This window comes from Alligator mississippiensis, chromosome 1 (genome assembly GCF_030867095.1).
Source record: "Alligator mississippiensis isolate rAllMis1 chromosome 1, rAllMis1, whole genome shotgun sequence".
NCBI lineage: Eukaryota > Metazoa > Chordata > Crocodylia > Alligatoridae > Alligator > Alligator mississippiensis.
Window position 1 is genome coordinate 323,419,093 of NC_081824.1, and position 27,065 is coordinate 323,446,157.

The following is a 27,065-nucleotide window of genomic DNA, read 5'->3' on the forward strand; positions in this document are numbered from 1 at the left end:
AAAGACCTATCAAAATGGAATGGGGGCATTATCAACTGTAACATGAAGGAGGAACTTTAGGAATCAAGTAGATTATTATGACAGTCAATATCAGCATTCAGCCCTTGGCTCACAGGATCATAGCAAAGTATGGTTGGAAGGGACTTCATAAGGTAATCCAGTCCAGCCCCCTGCTCAAGGCACAATCATTCCTGCCTAAACCATTCCAGCCAAGTGTCTGTCTAAACTGCTTTTGAAAGTTTCCAAGCACAAAGATTCCCACAACTTCTTTAGGTAGCCTGTTCCAATACCTGACCGCTCACACAGAAAGTTCTTCCTAGTCTCCAGCTTAAATTTCCCCTACTGTAGCTTGAAGTCATTACTTAGCATGCAGGCAGATTGTAATTTTTTGCTCCCAAGATTGCCTTTTAAAAAAGGTTTTAAATTTCCCTTGAGCGCAATACTAGTTAGGTAAGAATGGGAGGGGTTATTCCGTGAAAAAAAATGTGCTCCTATTGGCATGCGTGCACACCTGTCTTTTTTTTTCCCCTGCAAGAGTTCATTCTGGTTCATGCAAATCGGTCTAGTTTCTTCCACGGTTACTAGGGCACGTGGTGTATTACATCAGATATATCACATTTCGGGAAAGGCACATGTAGGATCCATGGATTCTGATGGATTAGTTGTGGGGGGGTGTTGATAGTTCTTGTCTATTGCTTTAGATTTAGATTTAAAAGGCCTAAGGATCAAACAATTTCTGCTTTGTTTTTACCAAATTCAAAGTATACAACATTTAATTTACAAGTATGTTTGTAATGTATATTACCAATTTCTAGACATAAAACACTAAATATAAGAGTAGTATATACAATTACATAAAACAAACTCATTAGTAGAACATTAAGGTCCAAGTCAAACACTTTGAAATTCAAGATTAAAGCTGGCCATTCAGCCCTTATTTGGCTACGTTTTGCGATACTTTAATGCAGACTTTAATTACATGATCACAATATGTTTTCCACAGAAACCTGCTTCATTTAGTCTGCAAGACATATGGCACCCAACTGATGAGTAACTACATATTTTGCTTATTCCTTATTTTCCAGTGTTCCTATTCCCCACTTCGTAATTAAAAAAAACACACCATTGCATTCATTTTCTTTAAAAATAATAATAAAGCCATATTTAACATTAAATCTGAAATTATAACAAATGTTAAGGTCTAAACCCATTTTTTCCCCAAAATAATGAATGAATGAACGAACCAAGTAAAAACATAGGTTGTGTTTTCTGCCAGTGTTCTAAAGAAAAAAAATGCTGGTGGAATCTCCATGAACAAGTTTCTGATACCTATACAGCTTCTGGGAGATTATTTTCGTCATTTTTCTTTACTCATGAAGTTCAGTTTATTCAAAATTAAGAAACCTATAGGGCTAGCTTGGGCTGGGCTGTGTGTCTCATCCCATGCACCCCGGCCTCCAAAAAACCAGGGCTAAGCCATGCCCCTTTCCTCCATGGAGCCAAGCCATGTCACCTCTCCCTACAGGGCTGGCTTGAGCCTGGACCATACTCCTCCCCCACACCACACCATCAGCCAAGCCATGCCTCTTTTTCCCCACAGGGCCATGCCCCCTTTCCCTCCGGGGCTGAGTTGAGGCTGAGCTGCTTGCCACTCCCAGCCCCGCCTCCTCCATGTGGCTGGGCGGTGCCCGCTACACTGACCTTCCTTCCAGACTGGGACCATAAGCAAGATCTCAGCCCACAGACAGAGAGGGCACCACCTATCTGACCCACTAGGAAAAAAGGTTGTGCACCACTGTCTTACCTGATCACCAAACATTAGTAATGTTGCAGATTACCAGTGCATAAACAACTCTAATTGTGGAATGGACATCAGTAAGGAAAAAAGTCCAAGGATTTCGTGTAATACCAGGAGAGATCCCTTTAATGCGCTGTGTCAGATCCAGTGCAACTAGGACTTCAATGACAAGGCAGGGCATATAGCATCAAGTGAACTCTTAATTAGGCACTGAAGTATGCTATGACTTTGAGGAAACATAAAGAAATCTTAAAACCTACTTATTACTCCATAATAATTGACGTATAAAACCCCCAATTTAATAAGTACAAAACAATCATACAAGTAAAGCAACAAGACATTCCAAATGAATCAGAAACCTTTCTTTTACTGATTAATGACATACAAATCCCAAAGCTCAAAATATCTCTTCTTGAAAAGCAAGTCTTAAAATTACTGCTATTAAAGTTAGGCAACCCTGGACTTTTGGATTTGTGTGGTAACACAATTAGCATACCATCAAGTTTGCATATATCTAGGGTTATTTTTAAGTCTTTAGCATTCAGGTATATTACAATACTGCTAAAATCTCTACTCTTTACTTAATTACACATACAGTCCAGGATGCTGATACTGTTTCCATATGTGTCACTCACCACCACTTTTTGTTGTGTAGCTGTACGCAGAGAATAATTTTGTTAACATTTTTATTTTGTTAAAAAGCAAAAAATTGGCCAACTTTAACACGCTCTTTGGTTAAAGAGCAAAGAGCATAGAGCATAAAGCAAAGAGCATAGAGAACTTGTGACATCCAACCATGCCTGTCAGTGTATGTGGGGCTATGCTTAAAAGGAACTGATTATTGTACATAACTGCCAGACCAAGTTGTACCATTTAGAAACCAAGCCCTGACGCATACAAAAAGACGACAGAATTGCCACCAGGCAGAACTGAATACAGAGAGGGGAGATGTACTTCCATATTTGAGAGCAAAGTTTGACCATACATAATTTTTCACAAAGGTGGATTAAGTTTTGAACTTCGGCCTTTTAATTCGTGTTAATGGAAAAAAATAGCACAATTAAGTTGAGTAAAGCCTGTCCATTCTTCTCTAGATCCTCTAACAGAAGACACGATTCAATTAAGTTATTGGGGGAAGGAACAAGCTGAATTCAGGGAGATCACGAAAGAGACATGCTATGCAGTACACTCACCTCCACAATGATTCCAAAGCTGGGACTGCTCAGAACAGGGAGGATGCTAGGAGTTGGGGTGGCAAAGACCAGAAGATCTACCAATACATACGGGTCACTCAATTGAGTTAAAATTTGTTATGACGACAACGTGGATACATTGATTACCACAAAACCAATAATCAGGTCTACGCGTATTTTTAATTAGACATTTAAAAGAAAACCACAGAAAGTCTAATATTGTTGATGTAAAACTTAACTTTTTATAGATTCCTTTTAACATCGCAATGGAAAGTCTAGTGACTATTACACTGGGTAATTTTTCTTTTACTTCAAAAACTGATGAAGCTTCTTTTGCAAGATAAATATGGCCAGTACAATGCTTTTTTTAGTATATTATCCAGTTCTCCGCCCAGTAACGTTCACATATTACACATACTTGTTTACAGACAGATTCAAACACACCTCTACACTATGCATACGTGTCAAATTTTGTCTCAACTTGCTTGTGCAATGCTACTGACTCATATGAAGCATCCCAAAAACATTAACAGAACAAAAGGACATCATACACTGAATCAATTAATCACTTCTTAGAACAAACTATCATTAAAAGAAAACCAGACTCCTAGCCACAGGAAACAAAGTAGCATGAAGGATAGTGAAAGATGTGAAACATTCACACCATTAAGAGTGCTTCAATTCAGATACGCATGGCTCTAAAATTAGATGTACATATCAAAACTGAAGATGCACCAATATTACTAATATCCAGAATCAAAAATGTCATGTATTTGTTGAAGAATCCTAAGTTTCTTTTGGCAATTTAGAACTACCTAGTGCACATTATTATATTTCACAGTAGGGGTGCACAGATAGAGATTTTGGGGGCCGATACCAACAGTTGATTTTTAAGGAGGCATATTGGCCGATACCAATCTGATTTCCGATATAGCTGCATGCAGCTGGTAAGTTTGTTGCGGTAAAGGGGGGTGGGGGGAAGTAAAGGGGCGTGGTGGGGGGGCAGATCAACACCCTCCACAGTGAGGGAGCAGTGGGGCTGGGATAGGCGCTGCCCAACTGGGGCAGGGAGGGCGTGTGCCTCTGGATCTATGCTGCGCAGGCTGCAGCTGCGGGCTGGGGCCAGGGGTCATGCTGTGCTTGGAGCGGGTCCTAGCAGCACTGGGAGCACAGCCCCCAGCTACAGCTTGCCCAGCCCACCCCACGCATATCTGGCAGCACACAGCCCCCGTGCCCTCCTGGACGAGCAGCAGGAGCAGCGGTGGGAGCTGCCAGACAAGCTACCGGACAAGCCACTCCCAGACCAGCAGCTCGCTTTGGTGGGAGCCACCCCCACCTTCACCGCGGCCCCCAGACAAACTGCAGCAGTCCTGTACCCGCCTTGCCCGGACACTGCCTACCCCAACCCCACTATTCAGTCACCGCAGGGGACACTGATCTGCCCCCCCTCCCCTCTCACTACAGATTTACCAGCTACACACACCCGTCCATGCTGCCTGTGTGCTGTGCTGCAGCTGTGCACAAGCATGGGCATTTATCGGTCAAATTATGAGCCACATCAGGCCGATTTCCGATATAGTCAATTTTCTTTATATCGGTGCTGACCCAATATCAAACCGATGTATCAGTACACCTCTATTTCACAGTATTTGCAGTAAAGTATTTTTATTCATAAAAGTTCTTGTATTTCTTAACAGGTAATTAACAATTCTTAACAATAGGTATGCATTCTTTATACTAGTTACAGGCTACCTTATAATTTAAGATAGTAAAAAACATTGGCTCCAGCCTTAATAGCTGTATCAGACCCATGTGAAAAGGCTACCCTAAGGAAGAAGTAAATATATTTATAAAGATTTTGACATAGGAAAATATTTGGGAAATGAACTCCTTCACCAAGCAGTTTGTAAGACATGAAAAACAGGTTATCAGCTCCATAGGGGATAAGGTGGGGGCAAGGGGTGGAAATAGCTCACTAGCAGAACTTATGTTCACAAAGCTTTCAAATCTCAGAGACCCCTTACTCAACAGAAACAAAATCTCATTCATCATATTAAGTTCAATTAGTTAAAGTTTAATCCCGATTAGAAATACTGGTCCTTAATGTGGTTACTTGAGATAGCACCTCTCTAAGGTATTCATTACCAAATTAAACAGTTACTTAAGTCATTACAATCTAACACAGCCATCTCAAAAAGGTATTTGTTCCCCGGTAACTAGAGTTCTGATTACGGTTCACACTGTTGCACATTCTTGGGAGTCTGAGCACAAGGTGACCCACTCAAAGATAGGAAGTCTGAAGATATTAAATAAAAGCTCTCTCTCACACAAACTGAACACTGGATATTAAGGCTAAATTTACAGACTATCATCTGAACGTATTGAAAGAGCTCCATATGTCAGCTCTGAAAACATTCATGACGTGGACGTTTCACAGGCAGATTATAAAGGTTGCTTTGGTTTTAAAAAAATAGACCCTGCGGCTCTCAGGGGATTTAGGTCAATACCCAGTTATACTGTGTGTCAACACGTCACCTAATAAATGCAAAACTACATAATCCAATCTTTAGGCCTCTGGACTGTAACTAAAAGGTAAGTCTATTCATTCTTCCCCCTGCCCAGATAAAAGCTAAATGTTGTTTTCATAAGGGAACAGCTTTACCAAGAATCTGATTTTACTGGACAGGGAGACTACATTAGCTAAAACTTGAAAAAGTTCAGACTAGGGTAAAGCTGAGTTCTTAACTTCACATTTCACTCTGAAGAGGGAGATAATAGGCCCTCACTACTTTGAAAACACTTTATTCAGTTGACGGACTGAAATAAATTTACCCAATACCTTCTACATTTTATAAACATAGCCTAATATAAATCTAGAAAATGAGATTACTTGCTGAATTAATTAAGGGCAAAGATTTTCAATATCAGAAACATGATTCCTGACTACTTCCTCCATACGTACTTCATTCTTCTTCAAGTGTCAAACTGCTTAATTACACCACAAAAGACAATGCTCTAACAGGGCTGTCAAATATATGGTCTGTGGGTCAGATCTAGTCTGCAGAGCTCCATAATCCAGCCCCCAGTGTTGCTTCACTGACCGACACGCTGCACCAGTCCCAGGCTGTGCCACCCATGCCGTTTGCTGAGACTTGGTCCCACCAGCCTGGGCAGGTGCTGCATGTGCTAGATCAGGTACATGGGACAAGGATCCTTGGGCCTGATCTAACCAATGAAGTGGTTCTGCACCACTTATCTGGTTCACAGGACCAGATATGTTTGATGCCCTAATGTACACAATATTTCAATCTGTATTAAGTAGTAGCTGTCAATATTTTTAGAAAACTTGAATCATCTATTCTGACTATGCCATGTTCCCAAGACTAATCATACTTTTATACAGTACTTGCATGTTGACACACAATAAAGCAAAACAAAACCAAAAAACAACCTCATTCTGAAACAAAGCCCCTCCCTCCCAGCAAAACTAAGTTATCCAAAGTGAAAACACATAGGTTTTAACAATGTGCATTCATTGTAATTGCTGAAGTCCATCTTCCCAAAGATTATGGTTTTTTTGAAACAGAATTACCAAATAAAAAAAATGGTTTCAATGAACGTTTACCAGCCTCTAGACTAGAAGTTTCACTGTTAAATGCAGAACATTTAGATACTCGTGCTGGGAGGTCCACTTCGAGTACAGCAGATATATATATACTCTAGCTCTCCTTTCTGATTTTCTGGATTGCCTTTTAATTCAGTTGTCTCTGAGACTAAGTATACAGTTACAGCCTCAACTCAAAAAGACGTTCAAGAATAGAGAACTTGCAACACATTTTTGCAGTAGATTCCAAACCTTGGGGAAGGCATATAATGGGATTTAATTGTTTATATTCTGAAATCTATTTTCCAAACCTATATTTGATCTTCTCAAATCCATAACAATCTACAGTTACTTTTATCTCCTTTATTCTTTTAGAAATTTGGAAGCAACAAGATAAAACTAGTTATGAGAGAAGAAGGCATCTAAAGGACACAGCGGTACCTGACTATAATGTAAAAAGCTGTTCTCACTGGCATTAAAATCTCTTGCTTAAAGCAATTCCACTCCATTACTGGAAGGATAAAGAGTTCCCAGAAAGAATTAAAGGGATTAAATCTACCAGTGAATTTTAACACACTCCCTTTAGCAGCACAGTTTTGAGGAAGATCCAACACTTAGTATTATAACTGCAGATTTTTATTTTTGGAACCTAATTTTTTTTTTTTATTGAAAGAAAAAAGCCTGAAAGGTTTCAGATGAATTGACCAACCTTGCCTCTGACAACTTGGGCATTATTTGTTAAGTAACAGATTTAGAATATTTCTCTTTACCCAAGTGCTGCCTACAAGGAATAAGCAGCAGACGTTGGTGTGTGTTTAACCACAATGCCTTGTGTGAACAGCAGGTCTTTCTTTACATCAAGCAACAGGTGACCCAAGCTCATACATCTTGGAAGAACAAATTTAGACCATACTTAGAGGATAAATATGAAGGCTTGTATCCTGTAAAAAACCACAGCAGATTAGGAATCAAGGATGACAGCTAAATGAACATAAACTGTAGCCAAAAGACAACTTTAAGTTCCACCTTGGAAACACTGAATAAAAAAGGTAATCTGTGTTACCTCTGCTATGAAACAAGTGAGATGACTTCTGGAATAGTGTGTCCAGTTCTGGCTTTGATACTTAAAAACATATATATATATATATATATATACACACTGAAACATTGGAGAGGCTTAAAAGAAGAGCCACAAGAATGATTCAAGAAGAAGAAAAAAAAACATGAGAAATTTAAGGGAGTTCAAACCACTTAGCGTATACCAGTATCAAATAAAAGGTGACTTATTTATGTACTAGATATACATCTACAAGGGAAGAATAAAATGAACAATAAAAGACTTTTTTTTTTTTAATCTACCAGGTCAAAGTGTAACAAGGGTTGTCTATGCTAATGAGTTACTGCCACTGTACTACAGCAGCAGTGCTAAGGCTGCTGGCTTCCATGGTAGAGATACAAGTCTGCTGACATAGATTTTTTTTCTGTGGCCACTGCAAAACAGCTTTCCCAAACAACAAAAGTCCATCTGGCAGGAGCTACCTTCTGTCAAGCAAAGCTCGGGTGGCCACAAAGTATAATCTTCTGACATACCTACCAGATGTAGTTCAACTGGCACTTTGTAATGTGAACAAGGACAATATCTTAGAGCTGGAAATTGAAGCTAGACACATTAAAACTGGAAAAAAGGTGCACGTTTTAAAATGGTAGGCATTATTAATCATTGGAACAACTTACTAAATGATGTAGTAAACATTTAATCATGCTGCATCTTTAAATAATGTCTTTCTAAGTGATTCAACTTTAACCAAAAATTCCTGCGCTTGATGGAAGGATTAAGCTATGCATTTGCACAAGATAAACGCACAGAATAAAGTAATATTGGTTCTTTCTGACCTCGCAAATTAATAGAAGCAACCTAGGCAGACAAGGTTCTTTGGGTGAATCTGGTCTCTTTTATTAGACCAACTTAAATGGTTGGAAAAAAATTTAAGCAAGCTTTCCAACTATTTAAAGTTGGTCTAATCAAAGATATCAGATTACCCAAAGAACCTTGTCTGCCTATGTTCTTAGACCAGGAGCAGGCAAAATGCGGCCCGGGGCCCAGATGCGGCCTGCCAGGCCATTCTATCCAGCCCACGGGGCCCCTAAAAAATTTAGGAAATTAATATTTATCTGCCCCTGGCTGCCTATCATGCAGCCCTCAATGGCTTGCCAAAATTCAGTAAACTACCCTCTGCCCAAAATAACTGCCTGCCCCTGCCTTAGACCAACATGGCTACAACCTAAACCCCTACAAGCAACCTATATGTCTCAGAAACATGCACATCACTGACTGTTGTTCAAAGGGCAGATTCAGCTGCTTTCTTCTCCAGACCATTCCTGTTCCAAGTAGTCTGGAAAAGGAGGCTTTGTATGCTGACCCTGTTTCTTGTAATAAGATTATTAATTTCCAAAGACTTATTTCTGAAGTTACTTATCACAGGAAATCCATAAAAATCCATTAAATCCGTAACTGTACATCTCCACCAAACTAAATATGAAATGATTAGCTGTCCTGTTAACTTAAAAGAAAGTATCACTAGAGGGTGGTTCTCCTTAGTTTGGATTATTTTCATAAGAAACTTGAACTTTCAACTGGATCTGTTGAAAAGGACTCCAAGCACCACTTTCCCCCTTTTATTGTTGGTATAGTACATTTAATAAGCCCTTTGCTTAAAGAGATGGATTGTTTATGCACACATACGCACATATGTACGTACACACACATACACGTTCGTGATCAGGGATCCTGGTTTTCTCCAATACAAAAAAAAAATCCCCACTTTTTGGATTAAAAAAAAAAAAAAAGTAACCCAAAATCCACATTTTTCCATTATGAAAATGAAACACCACTATATAGATATCTATATTATAAAATAAAAATCCTAATCTTTTTGTTTATTTTGATTGGTTTTCTTGTTTTTTTACACAGGATACAGACCTCCATATCTACCCTCTAAGTATGATCCAAATTTGTTCTTCCAAGATGTACGATCTTGGATCACCTATTGCCAGACCTGAAGAAAGAAAAAGAAAGATTTGCCTTCTGTGTGAACAGCAACAGTGTGGTTAAACACATACCAAAGCCTGTACCAAAGCCTGCTTCTTATTCTTTGGAGGCAGCATGTTTAGAAAGTACAGGAACAAGATGAAGCATTCTGGGTTTTCCCAGGTTATGCAAGCAAAAAAAGTTTGGGTTTCACACATGAAATCTTAAATGAAGAGAAATCTTGGATAAGGAAAATCATGATCAAGAATTATCCATAATAATTCTCATTATGGATTACAAATATGCACATTTTACATCACAGAAATACCCACTGAAGTCAAGTTCAAGGATAAGTTTGCAGGCTTGAGGCCTATGCATGAAAGAGGTACATTTCAGGTGGAACAGTTATCATGTTGAGCAATTGAATGCTTCTGTTCACTTGTTTGCACTGAAACTGCTGAAAAGGAAGGAGAGTTGCTACTACCTACATGGAATCTAAATCACAACTGATATCCCATTAAAGCATATTTACTCTTGGAAGATACATACCTTAACAACATTAAATCATGCTGCTGAATGTTGGGTGACTGTAACACCATGCATTTTCCCTCTAAGTTGAAGTCCGTCAAGTCTGAAAAGAAGGCCAGCTATTGTGCCCGGTCAAATATTCACACCTGGAAATTTCCACATTTTGAAGCGAATTGGGATTACAATAGCCTACACGTGTTGAGAACTCACAAGCACCTCATACCTGGGTGAGCAGTGCCACACACGTTGGGGCCCCCAGATGGCAGGAGGCACAAGGCTCAAGGAATCAAGGTAACTTATACCTCCCTCATAGCTAATAAAGCCATATGGGACACAAGATCCTTCCTGTCTCAAGCTGGGAGTTGGACTAGGTCAGAGGTTCTCAACCTTTTTTGTACCAGAACCCATTTGTAAACATTGATGTAAATAATAATATTTTAAATGGAAAACAGACCCCTGGCCCCTCACTCTGGATCCACCGTCTCCCACCCCAGGCTCCACTTCCCAGTGAATGGGTCAGGGAGTGGGTATGTGGGCAGGGGACACGTGCCTCCTGCCACCCCCCAGGGTTACCTGAGGGAAGCTGTGAGAGCTGCTCTCCACACTGCCTGGCAGTCACGTGCATGTGTGAACGCACTCCCTGCCAGATCGCCCTCCTCCTACCTCCCCCAGCCCCAAAAAGCAGGCTGGCAGACTTCCAGCCGCAAGGGGCAAAGGGAACCCACCTTTTCCCATGTTTTTCTCCTTTAAAGGCGAATCCATGTTTAAAGTTTGTTCATACATTCTTGCGACCCATAGGTCAAGAAACACTGCATTAGATAACCTCCTGAGGTCCCTTGCAGCCCTACTTCTGTACAATTTCTATGGCCTTGTCTCTCCCCAGCAAAGGAGCACTGACATCAGGCAACACAGTCCTCAAATAAATGACTGACCCTAGGCACCAGGGAGCACCAACGTGCAACCCCACAGCAAAGCTGCTCTGCAGCAAGGGAGATGCTCAGCCCACCTGGCCCAGGGGCAGCCCCTGGGAGAGGTCAGCTCTTCACTTCTGCTACCTTCCAGACAGTGTTGCCAAGTGTACAATAATAACTGTATTTGTACAATAGTTTCAACTGTTGTACAATATATAACCAATAAATTGCAGAAGTATTCAAAATGCATGATTTTTTTAAAATGAAATCTTCATAATTTTAAGAGAAAGCAAGTTTTACCACCTGAAACCAGAGACCCTGCTCCTGCCTTTGTTCAAGGTAATTTGCATTATTACAGAGCCCAGAGATACCTCACCACATAAGAAATTCTGGCCCAGAAGAGCACTCTGTCCTTTTCCCCTTCTGTGAAATATAAAGCATCATAACCAGAAGGAAATATGACTCTACATCCTGCCTGTTACCAAATGACTTCAAGGTAAAAAGACTATTCCAACTTTTCTCTGAGCCCTACCTGCATAAAATGAACTGTTCCAAACAGGAGATTTTACCACTCCTTCAACTCTATGAAATATGAACTTTCATTACTACCTAGGAGAACTTTTACAGTCTTTTCTCCTTTGCCTAAAGAACAGCACTTGTGCCCAAAAGCTTGCAAATAAAGACATTTCTTTGCAAAAATCTAGTTGGCCTAATAAAATATATCACCTCTATGACAAGTTCCAATTCCAAAATGCACAATAATTTGAGGTAGCTAACTGATGCAGCACATGAAAAACCCAAGTCACTCTCATGGAGTCTTAACCAACTTTGGGGTATGCTGTCAAGCACTTTCTTATGACTGCTTGCCATGAAAAATATATATATTTTTTTTATATATTTCATGTTCCAGATCAAATTAGCCAAATCAGTTCCAAATCAAAGCAATTGCACAGAAGTCAATCATTCCAACAACCATATCGATTGATCAGGCAGAACTCAATCGTTCTAAACAATGTGTACGGTGCTACAATCCACGAGCATCCTCCATCCCAGGCTTTTCACCCTGGGACTCCCAAATCCAATAGCGACCATCTCATGTGCAGGCCTGAGCCGAGAGGTCTTGAGGTTGGGATGCTCCCAGATACTATAGGCAAGCATCCTCCATCCCAGACTCTTTAGTCCAGGACTTCAGATTTACTGGGGGGGGGGGGGGGGGAGTTTCATACTCCAGGTCAAAGTAGCCAAATCAGTTGGGAGCCAAATCTCAACTCAACTCTTCAAGAAAACTATACCTAGTGCTACAGCTTGCAAATATCTTCTACTTTTCAGCCTGGGGCCCATGCATACTCCCAAATCCAGTGGCAGACATCCTACGTGCAGGACCAGGCCCAGAGGCATCGGGGTTCAGATGTCCCTGAGTCTCGCTTGCCCTTAGCCAAGTGCCAAAGAAGCAAGCTAGGGAGGAATCTGCCATTTCCATAAGGTAGGCGTGTCACTGAGATCCTGCCAGTGGAGGCATTTTTACATATATAAGCACCACAAGTTAAGTGTTGAAAGGTGCTCAGCACTGCAATGCCTGCAGTTAAGTGGCAAAACACACGTCAGTGCTGAGAAAATGGTGGTGGTATGCTTTTGAACTTAAAACACACAGAAGGTGGTTTAGTTCAAAAGCGCCCTGCTGCCATTTTCCACGTGTGGACGCATGTTTTGCTGCTTATACACCTGCAGACAATGCAGCACCATGCATTTTAAGTCAACTCGATTACTCAAGTCTGCTCCAAAGTGATGGATCGCCAGTGTGCTACGGGACCAAAAAGTATGTGTGTAAATGCTCCGGGAAATGAATAACACAATGTGGGGCACCCTGTGTGCAGAGCATCCGACAGGGGTGCCCCTTCCACCTACACAGGTCATCATTCACGGCCATGTCATTCGGGGAACAGACCAGTGCAGCCAAGACGCTGGATCTTATCCACTTTGACGACCCAGGTCTCTCTCACTCACTGTCCACTTGTAATATAAAACACATAAGACTTATTCGCATGGGTGGGGATATCAGATACCGACCTGGCAGCTGCTCCGCCACGAAGCGCCGCCGGATCTCGCTGACTAGCGCGGCCTTGTCCGCCGGCTGCTGCTGCGGGGGAAACAGAGGAGACACCGCGTCAGGCCACCAACCACCCCAAACCGCAACCGCCGCCCGTTGGTGAAGAAGGGAGACACCCGCGCCTCACCTCAGCCATAGCCCCACTAAGACTCCCCGGCGCGCGGCGGCCGCGGACAGCAACAAGTGGCGCGGGGCGGGGCGGGCCCGCGTGACCCGGCAGCCACCGCCTGGCACCGGCCACAACAACTCCCCTCCCCCCGCCGCTTCCGGGGTGGGCGGGGCTTGCCGTCCCCTCCCAGCGTGCTTTGCGTGGCGGGAACGTTCGGAGCCGGTGCGCGGCTCGGGCAGCGGTGAGAGTTCCGTGAGTGCCGCGCGGGCGGGGCAGGTCACGTGGTTCCAGCGGCGGGGGTCGGTGTGGGCTCCGGGGGCTCTGCTCCACTCTGCTCCTTTCCCCTCCCCCTGCGGCTGCGAATGGAAGAGTGGCTCCTTTGTCTCGTATTTGCATATGCATATGTTGGCCTTGCGGTTATTTAATTGAGGTGGCAGGAGAGATCCTGAGATGGCGGGAGAATTGAAGGGTCATGTGGTGGACTTAGTCCCCAGCTTGGGTCTCTCTGGCTCAGGCTGCCCTTCTCTCCGCCTGATTCCTAGGCTGGTTTCCATCGCGCTCAGGCCCCGTCTCAGGCATTCAGGGCACTTGTACGCGTGCGGCGGGGGCAGGGTGCCTCTGATGGGCTGTAACTACAGCCCCTTGGAGGGGACTCAGTGAATTGAGTCAGCTGCTGTGACCGTGCTCCAGGAGACACCAGCCTCACGTGTATCTGCGTCCCCACTCTGGAAAATGGCGGTGGGGCACTTGAACTGGAGCTCATTGAACAAGCTTTAGTTAAAATACCCCCCACTAGTATTTTTCACTGTGGGGGTGCTGATACACGTGATGTTCCAGGATGTTCCAGGTGCTTTAATTAACGTGGCTCTGGAGCCATGCTAATTAAAGCATCTTCCCTGCCCCCCCCCCCCCTTGCTTCCAGAATCATGTCCATAAACATCTTAAAACTCTGCTTGGCTTTTTGGCTAAGATCAAGCGAGACTGGGGACGTTTGAACCCCAAGGCCTGTGGGCCTTGGGCTTGCGCACAGGATGCCTGGCTTGATGTAGGCTGTATCTGAAGCCCCAGAACGATGGTCCCAGGAGGTAGCCCTGTGGTAGAGCTGTGAGGGCTTGACCATTGAGCTTTGCTCGCTCAAACTTTGAAACTTCACTGTTGGGCTTTACACAATTGAATTTAGAACTGATTTGGCCTTGAACAATGTAAAAAAATAAATTAAAACTAGAAGCATAACTCTCTTTGTGATGCTGCTGTACAAGGGGATGCTGGTCTGTGACTCCTGGGAAGCAGATATGTAGAGGTGAATGACTTGTCTGTTTTCATAGCATTAAATATTTTGGGGAGATTGCGCATATATTATTTTGGTTACAAGTATGGACCAGTAGCTAGATTGGACGAAGTTTGTAGCAAATGGCTTCTTCTTTTATTCTCTCTTTCTCTCTTTTGTTCTTTAAGTGGAATTGGCTATTTGTGGCTCAGTTCTCAGAAAAAAAAAAAAGGGAAAGTTTTGCTGATAATACAAAAAAATCTGTTTATTTCACTTTGATTGTAGCTAGGTCTTTCCAGAGGGAAAGCTTTTGCTGATAAACAGATTTTTTTGATATTTTTTCACTTTGATATCAGTCTTTTTTACTATTATGTAACTTTCAAGTGATAACTGGCCTGGGAATGGCATGTCAGCCTTATCTGGAAAGGAGGGAGTGAGAAGAGCAGAAAGAAGTACAAATTGTGCCAGAAGATTCAAATGTGTGCAAACTGTCTGCTTCAAAATTTGGAACTTGTAGCACTGCTGAATCTGTTTTCTTGAAAGATGGCTGCTTGATCACAAGGAGTTTGCAATATCTATTTTTAGGTGTTTTTCAAGCACAAATTTAGAGGAAATGTATATTATTAATCTCAAAAAGATGACTAACTATAAATGTCAGTTACAGGAAAAAAATAGCAAAGTTCTCTTTGTGTAGTTCTCTTATGCACTTTTTTAAATAAGAGTTCTGCAATTTTCTTTCCTCAGTATCTGTTTGTTTTCCTGCCAAAGGCAAATTAAAGAGAAAAATAAAGCAATTTTTAGCCTACCCTTGAGTTTGGGGGCTTGATAATGTAAATTAACTACTGTTGCCTCAGAAACTTTCTAAAACTGTTAGTTTAGTTAAGATATAAATTATCTGTCTGATGGGTCTGGTTACTTGTCTAGAAATGATTATCTAGGCCAGGGATGTTCAGTCTGTGGCCTGCAGGCCAAATGTGGCCTGCAGAGCCATCACATCTGGCCCTCAAGGCTCCCCATGGGTCCAGAAATTTGGCAGTGGGGAAATGGTGACCATTAATATAGCCACCCTGCCCCCTGCCAATCCCCAATCTTTGTGTTGCCATTCAGAGGCAAGTTAGGTGCCTTTCCTCTTTAGGGCTAGGCCATGCTCCCTTCCGCTGTGGGGCCAGTTAGGGCCTAAGCCTCCTGCCTCCCCAGGCTCAGGCCCCCTTCCCTCCTTTTGGGGCTAGGTTGGGGCCTGGCTATGCCCCTTCAGCCCCCAGGGCTGAACCATGCCCTGTTTCCTCTCCATGGGGCCAGGTAAGGTCCTTTCCTCTGTGGGGCTGCATTGGGGCCAGCCTGCCCCTTCCCTCCCCTACCTCCGCACAGCCAGATGGTGCCTACCTAGGCACCAGATGGGGAACACTGGCTGGTTCCAAACTGCAGACAGACCAGGCTCTGCCAGTCTGACCTGCCAGGCAAAAACGTTGAGCACCACTGTTCTAGGCAACAAGTAATCTTACTCTTAGGGGAGGAGGGAGAGAACTCTTGTCCTTTGAAGGTGTTTTTATAACTGTACTCAAGAATAAATTATCTGTAAATGGAATTTTGCTTGAAGGGAAAAAAAATCAAGCTTGAGAGATTTTTAGAATTGCGATTCTCTCATCTGCTTAATTTCTTTTTCTTACCTTCTTGAGTTTTATGATTCCCTAAGTATGAAATAACCTTTTGGTTGCTCTAAACTGGTTCTGCTCTTTCCTAGCAAAGAGGTGGTCACCAGATGGTGGTGAGGAGCAAGTATTTGTCATACCCTCAGGACCTTTCCTGTGGGGTTTCCCAGGCCTCTGTACTGTTGCCCCTTGTTCTGAATGTGTCTGAGGCCACTGGACAAAATAGTGCAGAGATTTGGAACGAGGCATCATCAATACAGTGATGACACCCAACCTACCCCTCTTTCTCAGATGACCCCATGCCCTACAGTCTTAGCCCTTTTCCCGGTTCCTGGCTGCATCCAGAGACTGGATGCAGGTGATCCAATGAAAACTGAAACCAGACAAGTGAGAGATGATGTTGGTGGGTAGACTGTGTACAGATTGAATTGGGGTGGGGAGGACTCAGATACTGATCATCAACTGGGTGCAGCCTTCTCTTGTTACTTGGGTTCATAGCCTTGGGATGCTCCTGGATCCTTTGTTGCACCTAGATCTTCAGGTGATGACCATGGACCTTTCACCAATTCTCTCTGGTGAGGAGGCTGTGATCCTTTCTTTTAGACTCTGACATAGCCACTATCATCCACAGCTTCATAGTTTAGCCATCAAATTACTGCAGTGTGCTGTATGTGAAGTTGCCCTTGATGACTATCCAGAAGTTGCAGCTGGTGCAAAATGTGGGAGCCTGCCTTCTGACAGAGGTGTGTCACCCAGAACGTATAACTCCATTGCTCCAAACTCTGTGTTGACTTTGTGGACGCAATTCAAGGTGCTGGTTTTGACCTATAAGCCCTAAATAGCCTGAGGCCTTTATACCAAAGGGACCACATTCTGCCTTACACCTCATTGTGATCCCTAAAGTCCATTGAGATAAACGTTCTGCAAGTGCCATCAATATACCAGTCTGCTTGGCAAACATACTTGGCTGGTCATACTCAGTACTCATTCCTCAGCTCTGGAAATGCCTCCCTTTGGACACCACCCAGAGCACAAGGATAGATATATTTTGAAAGTGCTGTGAGATCTGTTTGGGAACACGGAGCCTTGTTACAGAGTAATTTTAAGAGGCTTGTGGAGTTCCTGGATTGGCTGCATGTTAACACCTTTTAAAGTACTTTATTCACTTTAAAGTTACACAACTCCATGGCATGATTATTTCTAATCCGCCTAGTTTTGCAGGCTCCAGAGAAACAAGGATCAGGTCCCTCCAGAACTTGCCCCACCTTGCGCCACTGCTGGCCAGGCTGCCAGCCAGCTGGCCAAGTGCCACCTGAGAGCTCCAGAGATAAAAAGTTCAGGCCCCTTGGAGCTCAGGTGATACCCAGCCAGCTGGCAAGGGTCAAGTTTCAGTGAGACTAGAGATCTGCTTCTCCAGGTCTCTCTGATCTTGAAGCAGCTGGCACAATGGTGGGCTTGTTTTCTGCTTTCTGCCCAGCGGGAGCAGGGAGCTTCTAGCGGCAAGTCACAGCTGTGCAGGTGAAGGACAGTCAAATCACGTTTTTCACCTTAAGGTGTGACTGCTTCACTAATCTGATCAACACTAAGCTGATTAACATTTGTGTGGCTTTCAGCACAAGGTCTATGTTTAGCAGACAAAGCTAGGCTGGGATATAGTTCAGGCAGGGCATATGTTTTATACAGTTACTGTACTAACTTTTTAAGTTATTTTGTTTTTTTGCCTTATAAGCTAGTTTGTCGTCTTATTGTAAGCCACTTTGAGTCTGTTTGGAAGTTTAGTGTATAAATTGAATAACTGAATGCACTGAGTTTAAGTTATGTTATGAAATTGCCATTAACCAGTAAACTAATGCTTTTGGTAAATGTCATTTTCCAAATTTGTCTCGTTAAGTTGAAAAATACTAATTTTTTTCCAACAAAATGTTTATTACCCATCAAAATTTGGCTAATTAGTTGCTTATTTTGATTGCTGTTCCCTAATTCTGACTGTGAGGTAGATTATACACTAACTTTATAACCATTAGGGTAAACCATATGATTGTAATCTGTACTCCTTGTTATGCATTTCTTCTGAAAAATCTGTTAATCCAGAATTTTTTTTTCTGTTCACATTTGCAGATTGAAAAAGCCTGAATGAGTTGATTTTTTTTTCCCAAAGAAAGAAGGCTTCTAATGAAAAATGGAGATATTCAGTCTTGATGTAGTCAAATAACTAGAAAAAGATGCTGTCAGATAGACAAGAACAAATCTTGTCTTACAATGGAGAGGTCCTCATTTTTCATCTGTCTAAAGCAAAATGTGGAGAGGGGACAGTTAATAAAACAGCAAGATTACATGTCAGAAGAATGGTATTTGACAGTGACACTAAACTGTTTGTTCAAAAATCTTCTGGACTGTTCAGCATGCATGGTGGGCACTTGGGAATCGAAATGGTTTGTTGTAGTTGTGCAGCAGACTTCAGGACAGGAATTAATCTTCCTTGTATCTTGATGAAAAAGAAGGGAAAAAACAGTGTCTTCAAATATTTTTTATTGTTGCTTCACAACTCCAATGAATTTGAACCATGCTTAAATTTTAAATTGGACTATGATCTTAAAGAAGATATCAGGTTGTTTACTGGCCCATCAGTGTTATGGAGGCATGCACAAAAACTCTTCTATATCTCTCCCACAACTTGTACAGTGCTTAGTGCTCCCATTCATCTTTCTTCCATTCAGTGGGCAGGTGACATTGAGAATGAAGGCATCATTGTATTGGGAGTGAGAACTGTTTGTTTGCCAGAGGGAGGAGATTGGCAAAAGCTTTGCAGCTCAGATGAAGCCATATGGGGTAGCAAATTCTTTGGATATTCTCTTGAAAATCAGAAAATATTAAGTGGCACCTGCTTTTTGCCCTATGCTTACAGCACTGTGGTATCTTGTGTACATGTCTGCAAGTTTAACGTCTTGAAAAGCCAGTTTATTACATCAGTTGTTGCTGTCACCCACAAGAACCAGCTGATTTGGTTCCAAGATGGGCTTCCTAAAGATGTCTGTCAGCTTCCATATGAGGAACCCTACTTAATACAAATCGCCACAACAAGTGGAAACAACTTATTCTTTATTGTGTCTTTTGCTTCTGGAGATGTGTGCGCTGTGTGGAAGGACAGCTTTCAGGTACCAAAAGTGTTAAAAAAAAAGCTATTGTTATTAGTAATACTGAAGTCCTGTTTCCATCTATATTTTTCTTGTCACCGAAGTTTCCAAACATGAAAAGCTAGTGTGTTAACCCTCTATAACTTCTTACTCTCCTACTCCATTCAAATGAAAAATATAGTACTTAAATATTTTTTGCTAACATTTTTCTGATTTTGTCTGAAAATAGTTCATTCCTTAATTTTAAAAAAATTGTGAACAAGGGCTAATATGTCTGTTGCTATTTTGGTTCTTTAGAATTGTAAATGTTAATCTAAAACAATATTATTAATACAATTGCTAAATCTGTTTTAGGGACCTTGTATACATTTTTTTGGCTGACATCACTTTAAACTCCCTGCTTTGCAGCATATTCACTTGGCCTATTTCACTCTCTACCCAGAACAAACACTTAATTGGAAAGACCTAGACAACTTCTTTTGTTTCGGTTCAATGTGTCTAAATTCAAAGGAAAGACCACATAAACTATTAGTATTTTTTTTGATGTGATGTTAGTAAGCTCTGCACAATTTTTTTTTTCTGGAAACTCATAGTTTACTTCTTCAGCTTTCTGTATTTAACAGAAATAATATTAAAATTCCCCTTTGGCCTCTGTCAATGTAATTTGAACTTTCAGTAGAACTGTGAAAAATTCCAAATACTAAAGATAAACATCTCCAAAACTTCTCTAGAAATAAACAATTTTTCAGGAAACAGCAGGACTTAGCTAATCATCTTTTTCTAATATAGATGTCAATCACATGACCATCTCAAGGTTTGATTAGTTCTCTATTGTCAATTCTGTTTTTAAACATTGAAGAATTGCAGTGTCATTCAAAAAAAACCTGTTATCTAGAAGGTGGACTTCTCTTTTTAAAACATTATGCATGTTATATGTGGGGAAAACAGGGACGCATTCAGTAACGGAACAAGGGTTGCAATTTGGCACTTCTGCTTCATAGTATTGCCCTCTAGTCACCAGACTACAGTGCTGCTTTGTGCAAAATAGTATGTGCTCTCTTGTGATTCTTTGAGAAAAGTAAACAAATTGAAACAAACTCATGCCTCAGATACAGATGTCTTAGAAAACGGTGTACCTTTTAACTTGTTTTTTTTACTGCAGGTTGCTGCCAAATGGGAGAAAGTAAAATCTGTTCTGGTAGATGATTTTATGGGCACTGGAACTGAACAAATTTTATTGGTTTTTGGGGATAGAACCAATGCAGATATTTTAAGCTCTTTCAGGATAACAGATTTTGGAGAAATCAACTATTCAGTAAGTTCAATTTGTCTGTTATTTAAACACACATCAATGAAACTTAAAGGAAAAAAACCCTCTCAGATCATTAGAATTGTGTGTGTAAAGTGAAATGGAATGTGTGCCTGGAAATATTCTTTACATAATGCAATGACCCTTGCTTTTAATAATGAAATTATGATAAACAAGAATATGTTGAAGTAACTTTTACTAAGTTGATAACATCAGATCTTTGGGGAAATTAAAATAATGCTGCTGAAGATGTTTCATGTTGTAACGACACTTGCTAGAGTACTTGGGGCGGGGGGGGTTGGTCAAACAGACTCTTAATTAAGATTCTAGTATTTGCTAATTAACCTCTCAATAAATGGTCTTTCTAGTATCTATTATCAATTTTGAATTGTCTTCAGTAGGTAAGATTTGCTTTAATTGCAGGTTGTGGCTTTCTAATTTCTTATTCTGGACTTTTCTATAACTTCATGTCAATAAGCTCTGCACCTTCCTTCTGCTGCTAAATTAATGTTTTGTTTTGTTTTGTTTTTTTAAGAGTGAAATCAGTTGTAAAGAAGATGCTCCTGTTACAGCAGAACTACAAGAGAATGGTTCTCTTACTATACAGGCTCTTGAAGCAAGATTACAGGTACACATTAATAACTTCTGCCTCTCTAATTATAAATATGCCTATCATTACATGTCTATTGAAAAATGTAATTAAAGCCAAAATACAAAAATATATAGTGAAAGGGGGAATTCACTATTAAAACATCATTTCACTCCTCTTTCAGCAAGTAATCTTCATTGTCAATCTTCATTTACTTGTAGTTGAATATGTGCTTCAGATAATAAACTAAAATAATGTTGTCTCAGAAAAGCATTTTTTGCATATTGGTAGAAAGGGCAGGGGCAAGATTACAAATGCATTCAGGTAATTGCAAGGCTCCAGCTTAATCTGGTAAAGTAAAAGTTTGACAATTCTGGAACTACTCCTTTAAAACATTATGATATCCATTATGCACATATGTTTAAATGCCAGCTGTGTCTTAGCGGTGGAATTTACACCTGGGGGAGAGGGGTCCACTGGGTTATATATATATATAGACTTGGCAATCAGTGACGTGGATCCTAATTCTGCTCTTGCTTCCAGTTCAGACTGTGACCATGGACCAGACACTTGCTGTCTTGGTGACTTGTTCCCATTTATCACTAGTTGATTTACTGGTATAGGTTTACAAAATGGTGTAAAGAAAACTAAAACACCAGACAAAAGTAATAGAAAAATTAAGCCTACATCCAGTTTCTCTACTTTTGTTATTTTAGATTTTTAGTGGAGTTCTATATTCATTATTCTAATTCTTCCTGCAAAATGTGGAGGAACATGTTTAATGCATTAGAGTTTCACCGGTTCCATCAGACTGAATCTGTTTGGATATAGCTCATAATATCTATTCTTTGCTGGACCCATTCTAGCACTAGATTGACTTTTTCTAGTTTATTTGCCTCATCTCACAATATTACTCAAGTAATTACATAAATATTAAGTTCATTAGGTCTGTCAGGAGCATTAGTTTTATCTTTACACTCCCTGGATGAGCTAGACCGTATCACTCAAGTGTGTCTATGTTACTTCCTAAAATATTTCAGAAAATATTTTTATAATGGTAATTGGATGCAGCACAAGGCAGGGCCGTGTTGTTCTATATACTTACCTATAATCAATAGGTAGATAAGAGATCTCTGTGTATCTTCATGGCTAGGGACAGACGTTACACATAAACGGGTTTAAATAATCAGAAACTAGTTTAAACCTGCAACAGAACAGATGTTCAGTACACATAAACCAGTTTCAACCAAACCTGGTTGAATGTAGTATCAGACTTTACTGATTTGGCTCAAAGAGGCTTGTGCAGTGTCTGTCCCAAACTTCATCAAGCCTGGTGATGCCAAACTTCACTTTTTTCAGCGTCTAGTCCTGATAATTTGGGTAAGGGCTATGCTCTAGAAAAATTATTCTAGAAAAAGAAAGATATGCACACTGTAATCTTTAGGGATAAGTCCCTAAGGTGCCTGGCCTCATGACATTTCATAAATTACTACCTCACTAGTTCATTTTTGAAGCGTATATCTCCTTCCTTTTTGCATCTCTTTCTGGAAAGGCTGTTTGGGTTATGCCAGATCCTCTTCTGCAATACTGCTGTCTGACAGGTTTTTCCCTTTATATACAAATCAGGGAGAATAACTGGCTCTATGGCATTACTGTAGAAAGGATCTGGAGACCATAAGGATCACAAACCGTGAGAGTCACCGATGAGATGCTGTTACAGAAAAACAAACGTCTTTCTGAGAAATGCAGAACTAAAACTCTTGGTTCAGAGATGATACCTTTTATTAGACCAACTAAGAAATCACAAAAAAATATACGTTTCTTTGCACACTTTCAGGCACATGCACCCTTCTTCAGGCTGAGGGAAAATTAAAGATGGTAGGAAGTCCCCATAGGTAAAAATAAACTTCATTTTGCACAGAGGAAACTGAAGGTAGATGTCTGTTCTTCTGGATCCATGAGAGTTCATTTATGTGATTTGCTCTTTAATGTGCACATAAGGCAAAATTTCTTCCTGGGTGGTGTCAGATGGCAGAAAGGCAGAGAGGTGTAGAAATCTTTCTTTGTGTACGGGCCGGGAGCGGTCCGAGGCCCTCGGGGGCGCACGGTGGTCTGTGGCCAGCAGCCCTGGCACGCGGGTCGGGGAATGCAGGCTGGAGGACTAGAATTAGGCACGGACGCTTAGCGGTTGATTAAAGATTATTTTACTTACACTGTAGATGGTCGCGGTGCAGGCAGGAAAACTTACTTGAGTTGCGGTTACAGACAGGAAAGAAGAAAAGCGGACAAGAGTTCTAAACTCGTGAACTCTAGCCCAATCCGGCTGAAGGCTCTAAAAACGCAAGCCCGTCGTGTCAACCGAAGAAAACAACTCGGAGAAGAGCTCTGGATACACTCACACGAAGTTTGCTAGGCTCCGTGGAACTTGCACGCAGGGAAGGGGTTTGTCAAGGGATCGTTCGGCAACGGGGAGAGGCCAGAGGTTGATCAGACCCCTATAGCCTTCTTAAGGTACACGCTGGGTCCGTTAGGCTCCGTAGACGTGAAGTCCTCCTCCTCCTCCAGATGGTTGTGGAGTCCTCCCTTGCGGGTTTCTCCTTGGAGTCCTCCAACTTGGGCGGAAACCGCTCAAGCCTTTTATACGGCTAGCAAGCCAATCGCTAGCTGCTACGTGGGAATAATTTAGAACTGGCCAATAGTGGGACACAAATTTGCATGCGGGTGGCGGGAACTTCTTTGCACCGGGGTTTTCTCTTTGCAACTGAGAAATGCACCTTGCAAAGAAAGCTCCTTGTGGCGGGAAATAATTTAGCAGTGCCGAAGCGCGCACACAAAATCACACCCTTGGGTTGTGACATCCCCCCTTGCTGAAGGCACAGCTGAATTATACCACACGCTCGTCACTCGGGTGATCGAGAGCTCTTACCACGGGTCGCTGAACTAAACGGGTAAACACAAAATTCGCTAACATAAGAAGTTCGTCCTCTAGGGATCGAACCGAATAATAACCAGCACAAATACATATACACATAATCAGATTCATAACAAAAAACTGCGCGATCAGGGCTTCAGTGGGCGTCATGGCGAAGTCGCGCGTCAAGCCCTCACTTCCTTCGATGATGTTATCCTTCTTGGGGCTTCTCTCCGCCATGCACTCTGAATTCTGGATCTGTAAACAAAACTCTTAGAAAATAAGTTAACGTATATCAAAATATTTACAAAGTTTCCATGGAATTACACTATCATTTCTAAAACATATAATACAGGTGTTTGCTACCTCAAACTACCCTCTCTTGCACACTCAACTAGATGAAATCGTCGAGGAGCCGTCATCTAGTTCTTCTAGATAATGGAAATCTAACTCATAGGCCAGTTGCCATTGGCCTGTGTCCCCTAAAATCCGAAGTTGCCGCTTATTGAGTCCAGAACGCTGTAGGAGAAATCCAAACATGTATCGCTCCTCTGGTGTTCTCTGTGGCAATGATGGAAGATCGGATTCGCGGTGTCTTGCGCCTTGAGTCTCGGTCGGGTGTCGACGTTCCCGATCACTGGATAATCTTGGCTCCATCAGGATACGCAGTTGTGACAGCTGACGAAGGAGGTTACTCACGGGTTGGTTCACCATTGGGTTAAGCAGAATCCGGAGGACGACGATGTTCTTTCGCCCATAAACCTCAAGACAACTGTCTATGCTGTGAATGGTTACTGGAACGGTTCCAGGATCTCATAGATGACAGTGAGGCCATGGTCTTATTCGCTGGAGTGATGTCAGTCCCAGCGCACATGCTCTGGGGTTCCAGGCACAGTACGAGACTCCGATGATCACTAGCATGAGTTGCTCTGCGCCGGTATGTTCTGGCCGTCCGTAATGCCATGCGTGGACTTTCTGACCGATCAGTCCTGCAACAAGCGCTGGCAGTGGCGTAGGCCAGTGAACGTTGAACGCCACCACGTCGATGTCAGTGACATGTCCTCTACTCCACGAAGCATGTCTGACCAAGAAGCTTGCTTCTTCCTGGTTCAGCAGGTCGGATCCAAGTTCCACGACCAAACGTCCCAACCACACAGCTAGAGTTTCTTCAGGTTGGATTCTTGATTCTCTGCACAACTCCTGCAATTCAGTTCTGGTGCGAGCATAGTAGGCAGTAGCAACTTGGATGGTTGTTGTTACAGGCTGAACTACTGCTGCAGGAGTCATTGCTGCTGTTATTACTTCAGGCAGGAGGGGCGGATGCACTCCTCCGCTCGATTCTCCCTTCCGTCGGCATGAAGGCATGGTCGCTGGAAGCGACGCTGCGTCGGTGGGCGGGGTCGCTGGAAATGACACTGCGTCAGTGGGCGGAGTCGCTGGCCGAACTCTCGCGGGTTCCTCCGAAGCTCCACCCTTCTCTTCCGGTTCTTCCACGCGGTCTCTTGCTCAGCACCATCTTGGCGTGGCGTCTCACGATTCTTTTTCGCAGCCGCTTCTTTGACCACTTGAACGGCCATACGCAGCTGGGCTTTTAAACTTAAATTCTTCTGCATTAAATCAGTTACAGTACGAAAAGTTGTAGTTAACACTCCCCCCTTGTCGTATTGTGGGGCCACCCTCTCATCTGCGGCGTGTTCCTCCATCTCCAGATCTTCGCGGAGCTCGGATGGAAGCTCGCGACCCCTTAATCTAGACGCCAGCTTAAAGGGGGCTAACCGGTCGATTTGGCACTGGTTCTTCACTCTCCCGAGCACATCTTAGGCAACGGGCACGCTCCCGGGTGAGGGCCGGGCTCGCCTCGCCCGCCGGGTTGACTCTGGCGAGGGACACAGTGTTGAGGGGCCTGAACAGGACCCGCTCATCACTTATTATACACCGGAATGCCGCGGGGTGCAGATACACTTCCCTCTCTCTCGGGGCTCCGTCTTCGGAAGCTCCCTCTTCTCCCTTCAGCGAAAGGCGTCCACTGATAAACCTCTCTCCCGTTCCACCCGCCTGGTGGTAAGCGATATGCGCCTCCAGTTCCATAAACCTTTCCACTTGGTGTTTTCCACTGCGCCAAGGGCAGTTCTTAACTAATTCTAGCTCCAGCGTGCCTTCCCGTGATCCCATCCTCATCGGCATGTGTGGGCCGGGAGCGGTCCGAGGCCCTCGGGGGTGCGCGACAGGCTGTGGCCAGCAGCCCTTGGCATGCGGGTCGGGGAATGCAGGCTGGTGGACTAGAATTAGGCATGGACGCTTAGCGGTTGATTAAAGATTATTTTACTTACACCGTAGATGGTCACGGTGCAGGCAGGAAAACTTGCTTGAGTTGCGGTTATAGACAGGAAAGAAGAAAAGCAGACAAGAGTTCTAAACTCGCGAACACTAGCTCAATCCGGCTGAAGGCTCTAAAAACGTGAGCCCGTTGTGTCAACCGAAGAAAACAACTCAGAGAAGAGCTCTGGATACACTCGCGCGAAGTTTGCTAGGCTTTGTGGAACTTGCGTGCAGGGAAGGGGTTCGTCGTGGGATCGTTCGGCGATGGGGGGAGGCCAGAGGTTGATCAGACCCCTATAGCCTTCTTAAGGTACACGCTGGGTCCATTAGGCTCCGCAGCGCTTAGAGTTCTTCACAAGACGTGAAGTCCTCCTCCTCCTCCAGATGGTTGTGGAGTCCTCCCTTGCGGGGTTCTTCTTGGACTCCTCCAACTTGGGCGGAAACCGCTCAAGCCTCTTATACAGCTAGCAAGCCAATCGCTAGCTGCCACATGGGAATAATTTAGAACTGGCCAATAGTGGGACACAAATTTGCATGCGGGTGGCAGGAACTTCTTTGCACCGGGGTTTTCTCTTTGCAACTGAGAAATGCACCTTGCAAAGAAAGCTC

General features: G+C 42.7%; 2 protein-coding genes across 8 annotated transcripts in view; one reads left to right on the plus strand and one right to left on the minus strand.

Moving 5' to 3' along the window:
- MOSPD2 (motile sperm domain containing 2) overlaps positions 1–13,392 on the minus strand; it is a 47,479-nt gene extending 34,087 nt beyond the window's left edge. Inside the window, exons 1-2 of one of the 3 annotated variants that reach the window (XM_014607777.3) lie at positions 13,297–13,392; positions 13,130–13,196 (exon numbers count right to left, since the gene is read on the minus strand). In XM_014607777.3, coding sequence (XP_014463263.1) covers positions 13,130–13,196; positions 13,297–13,305 — 76 coding nt within the window. In that variant the 5' untranslated portion in view covers positions 13,306–13,392. Of the gene's footprint in view, positions 1–10,172; positions 10,263–13,129; positions 13,200–13,296 lie in introns of those variants that run through there. The other 2 variants (XM_006261083.4, XM_059720907.1) reach the window with 2 other exon arrangements.
- Positions 13,393–13,445: 53 nt separating this feature from the next.
- Positions 13,446–27,065, plus strand: part of FANCB (FA complementation group B) — a 33,181-nt gene continuing 19,561 nt past the window's right edge. Inside the window, exons 1-4 of one of the 5 annotated variants that reach the window (XM_006261084.2) lie at positions 13,446–13,519; positions 18,313–19,349; positions 20,491–20,643; positions 21,173–21,265. In XM_006261084.2, coding sequence (XP_006261146.1) covers positions 18,417–19,349; positions 20,491–20,643; positions 21,173–21,265 — 1,179 coding nt within the window. In that variant the 5' untranslated portion in view covers positions 13,446–13,519; positions 18,313–18,416. Of the gene's footprint in view, positions 13,531–14,191; positions 14,579–16,205; positions 16,770–16,821; positions 16,938–18,312; positions 19,350–20,490; positions 20,644–21,172; positions 21,266–27,065 lie in introns of those variants that run through there. The other 4 variants (XM_019495061.1, XM_059720906.1, XM_019495062.2 and 1 more) reach the window with 4 other exon arrangements.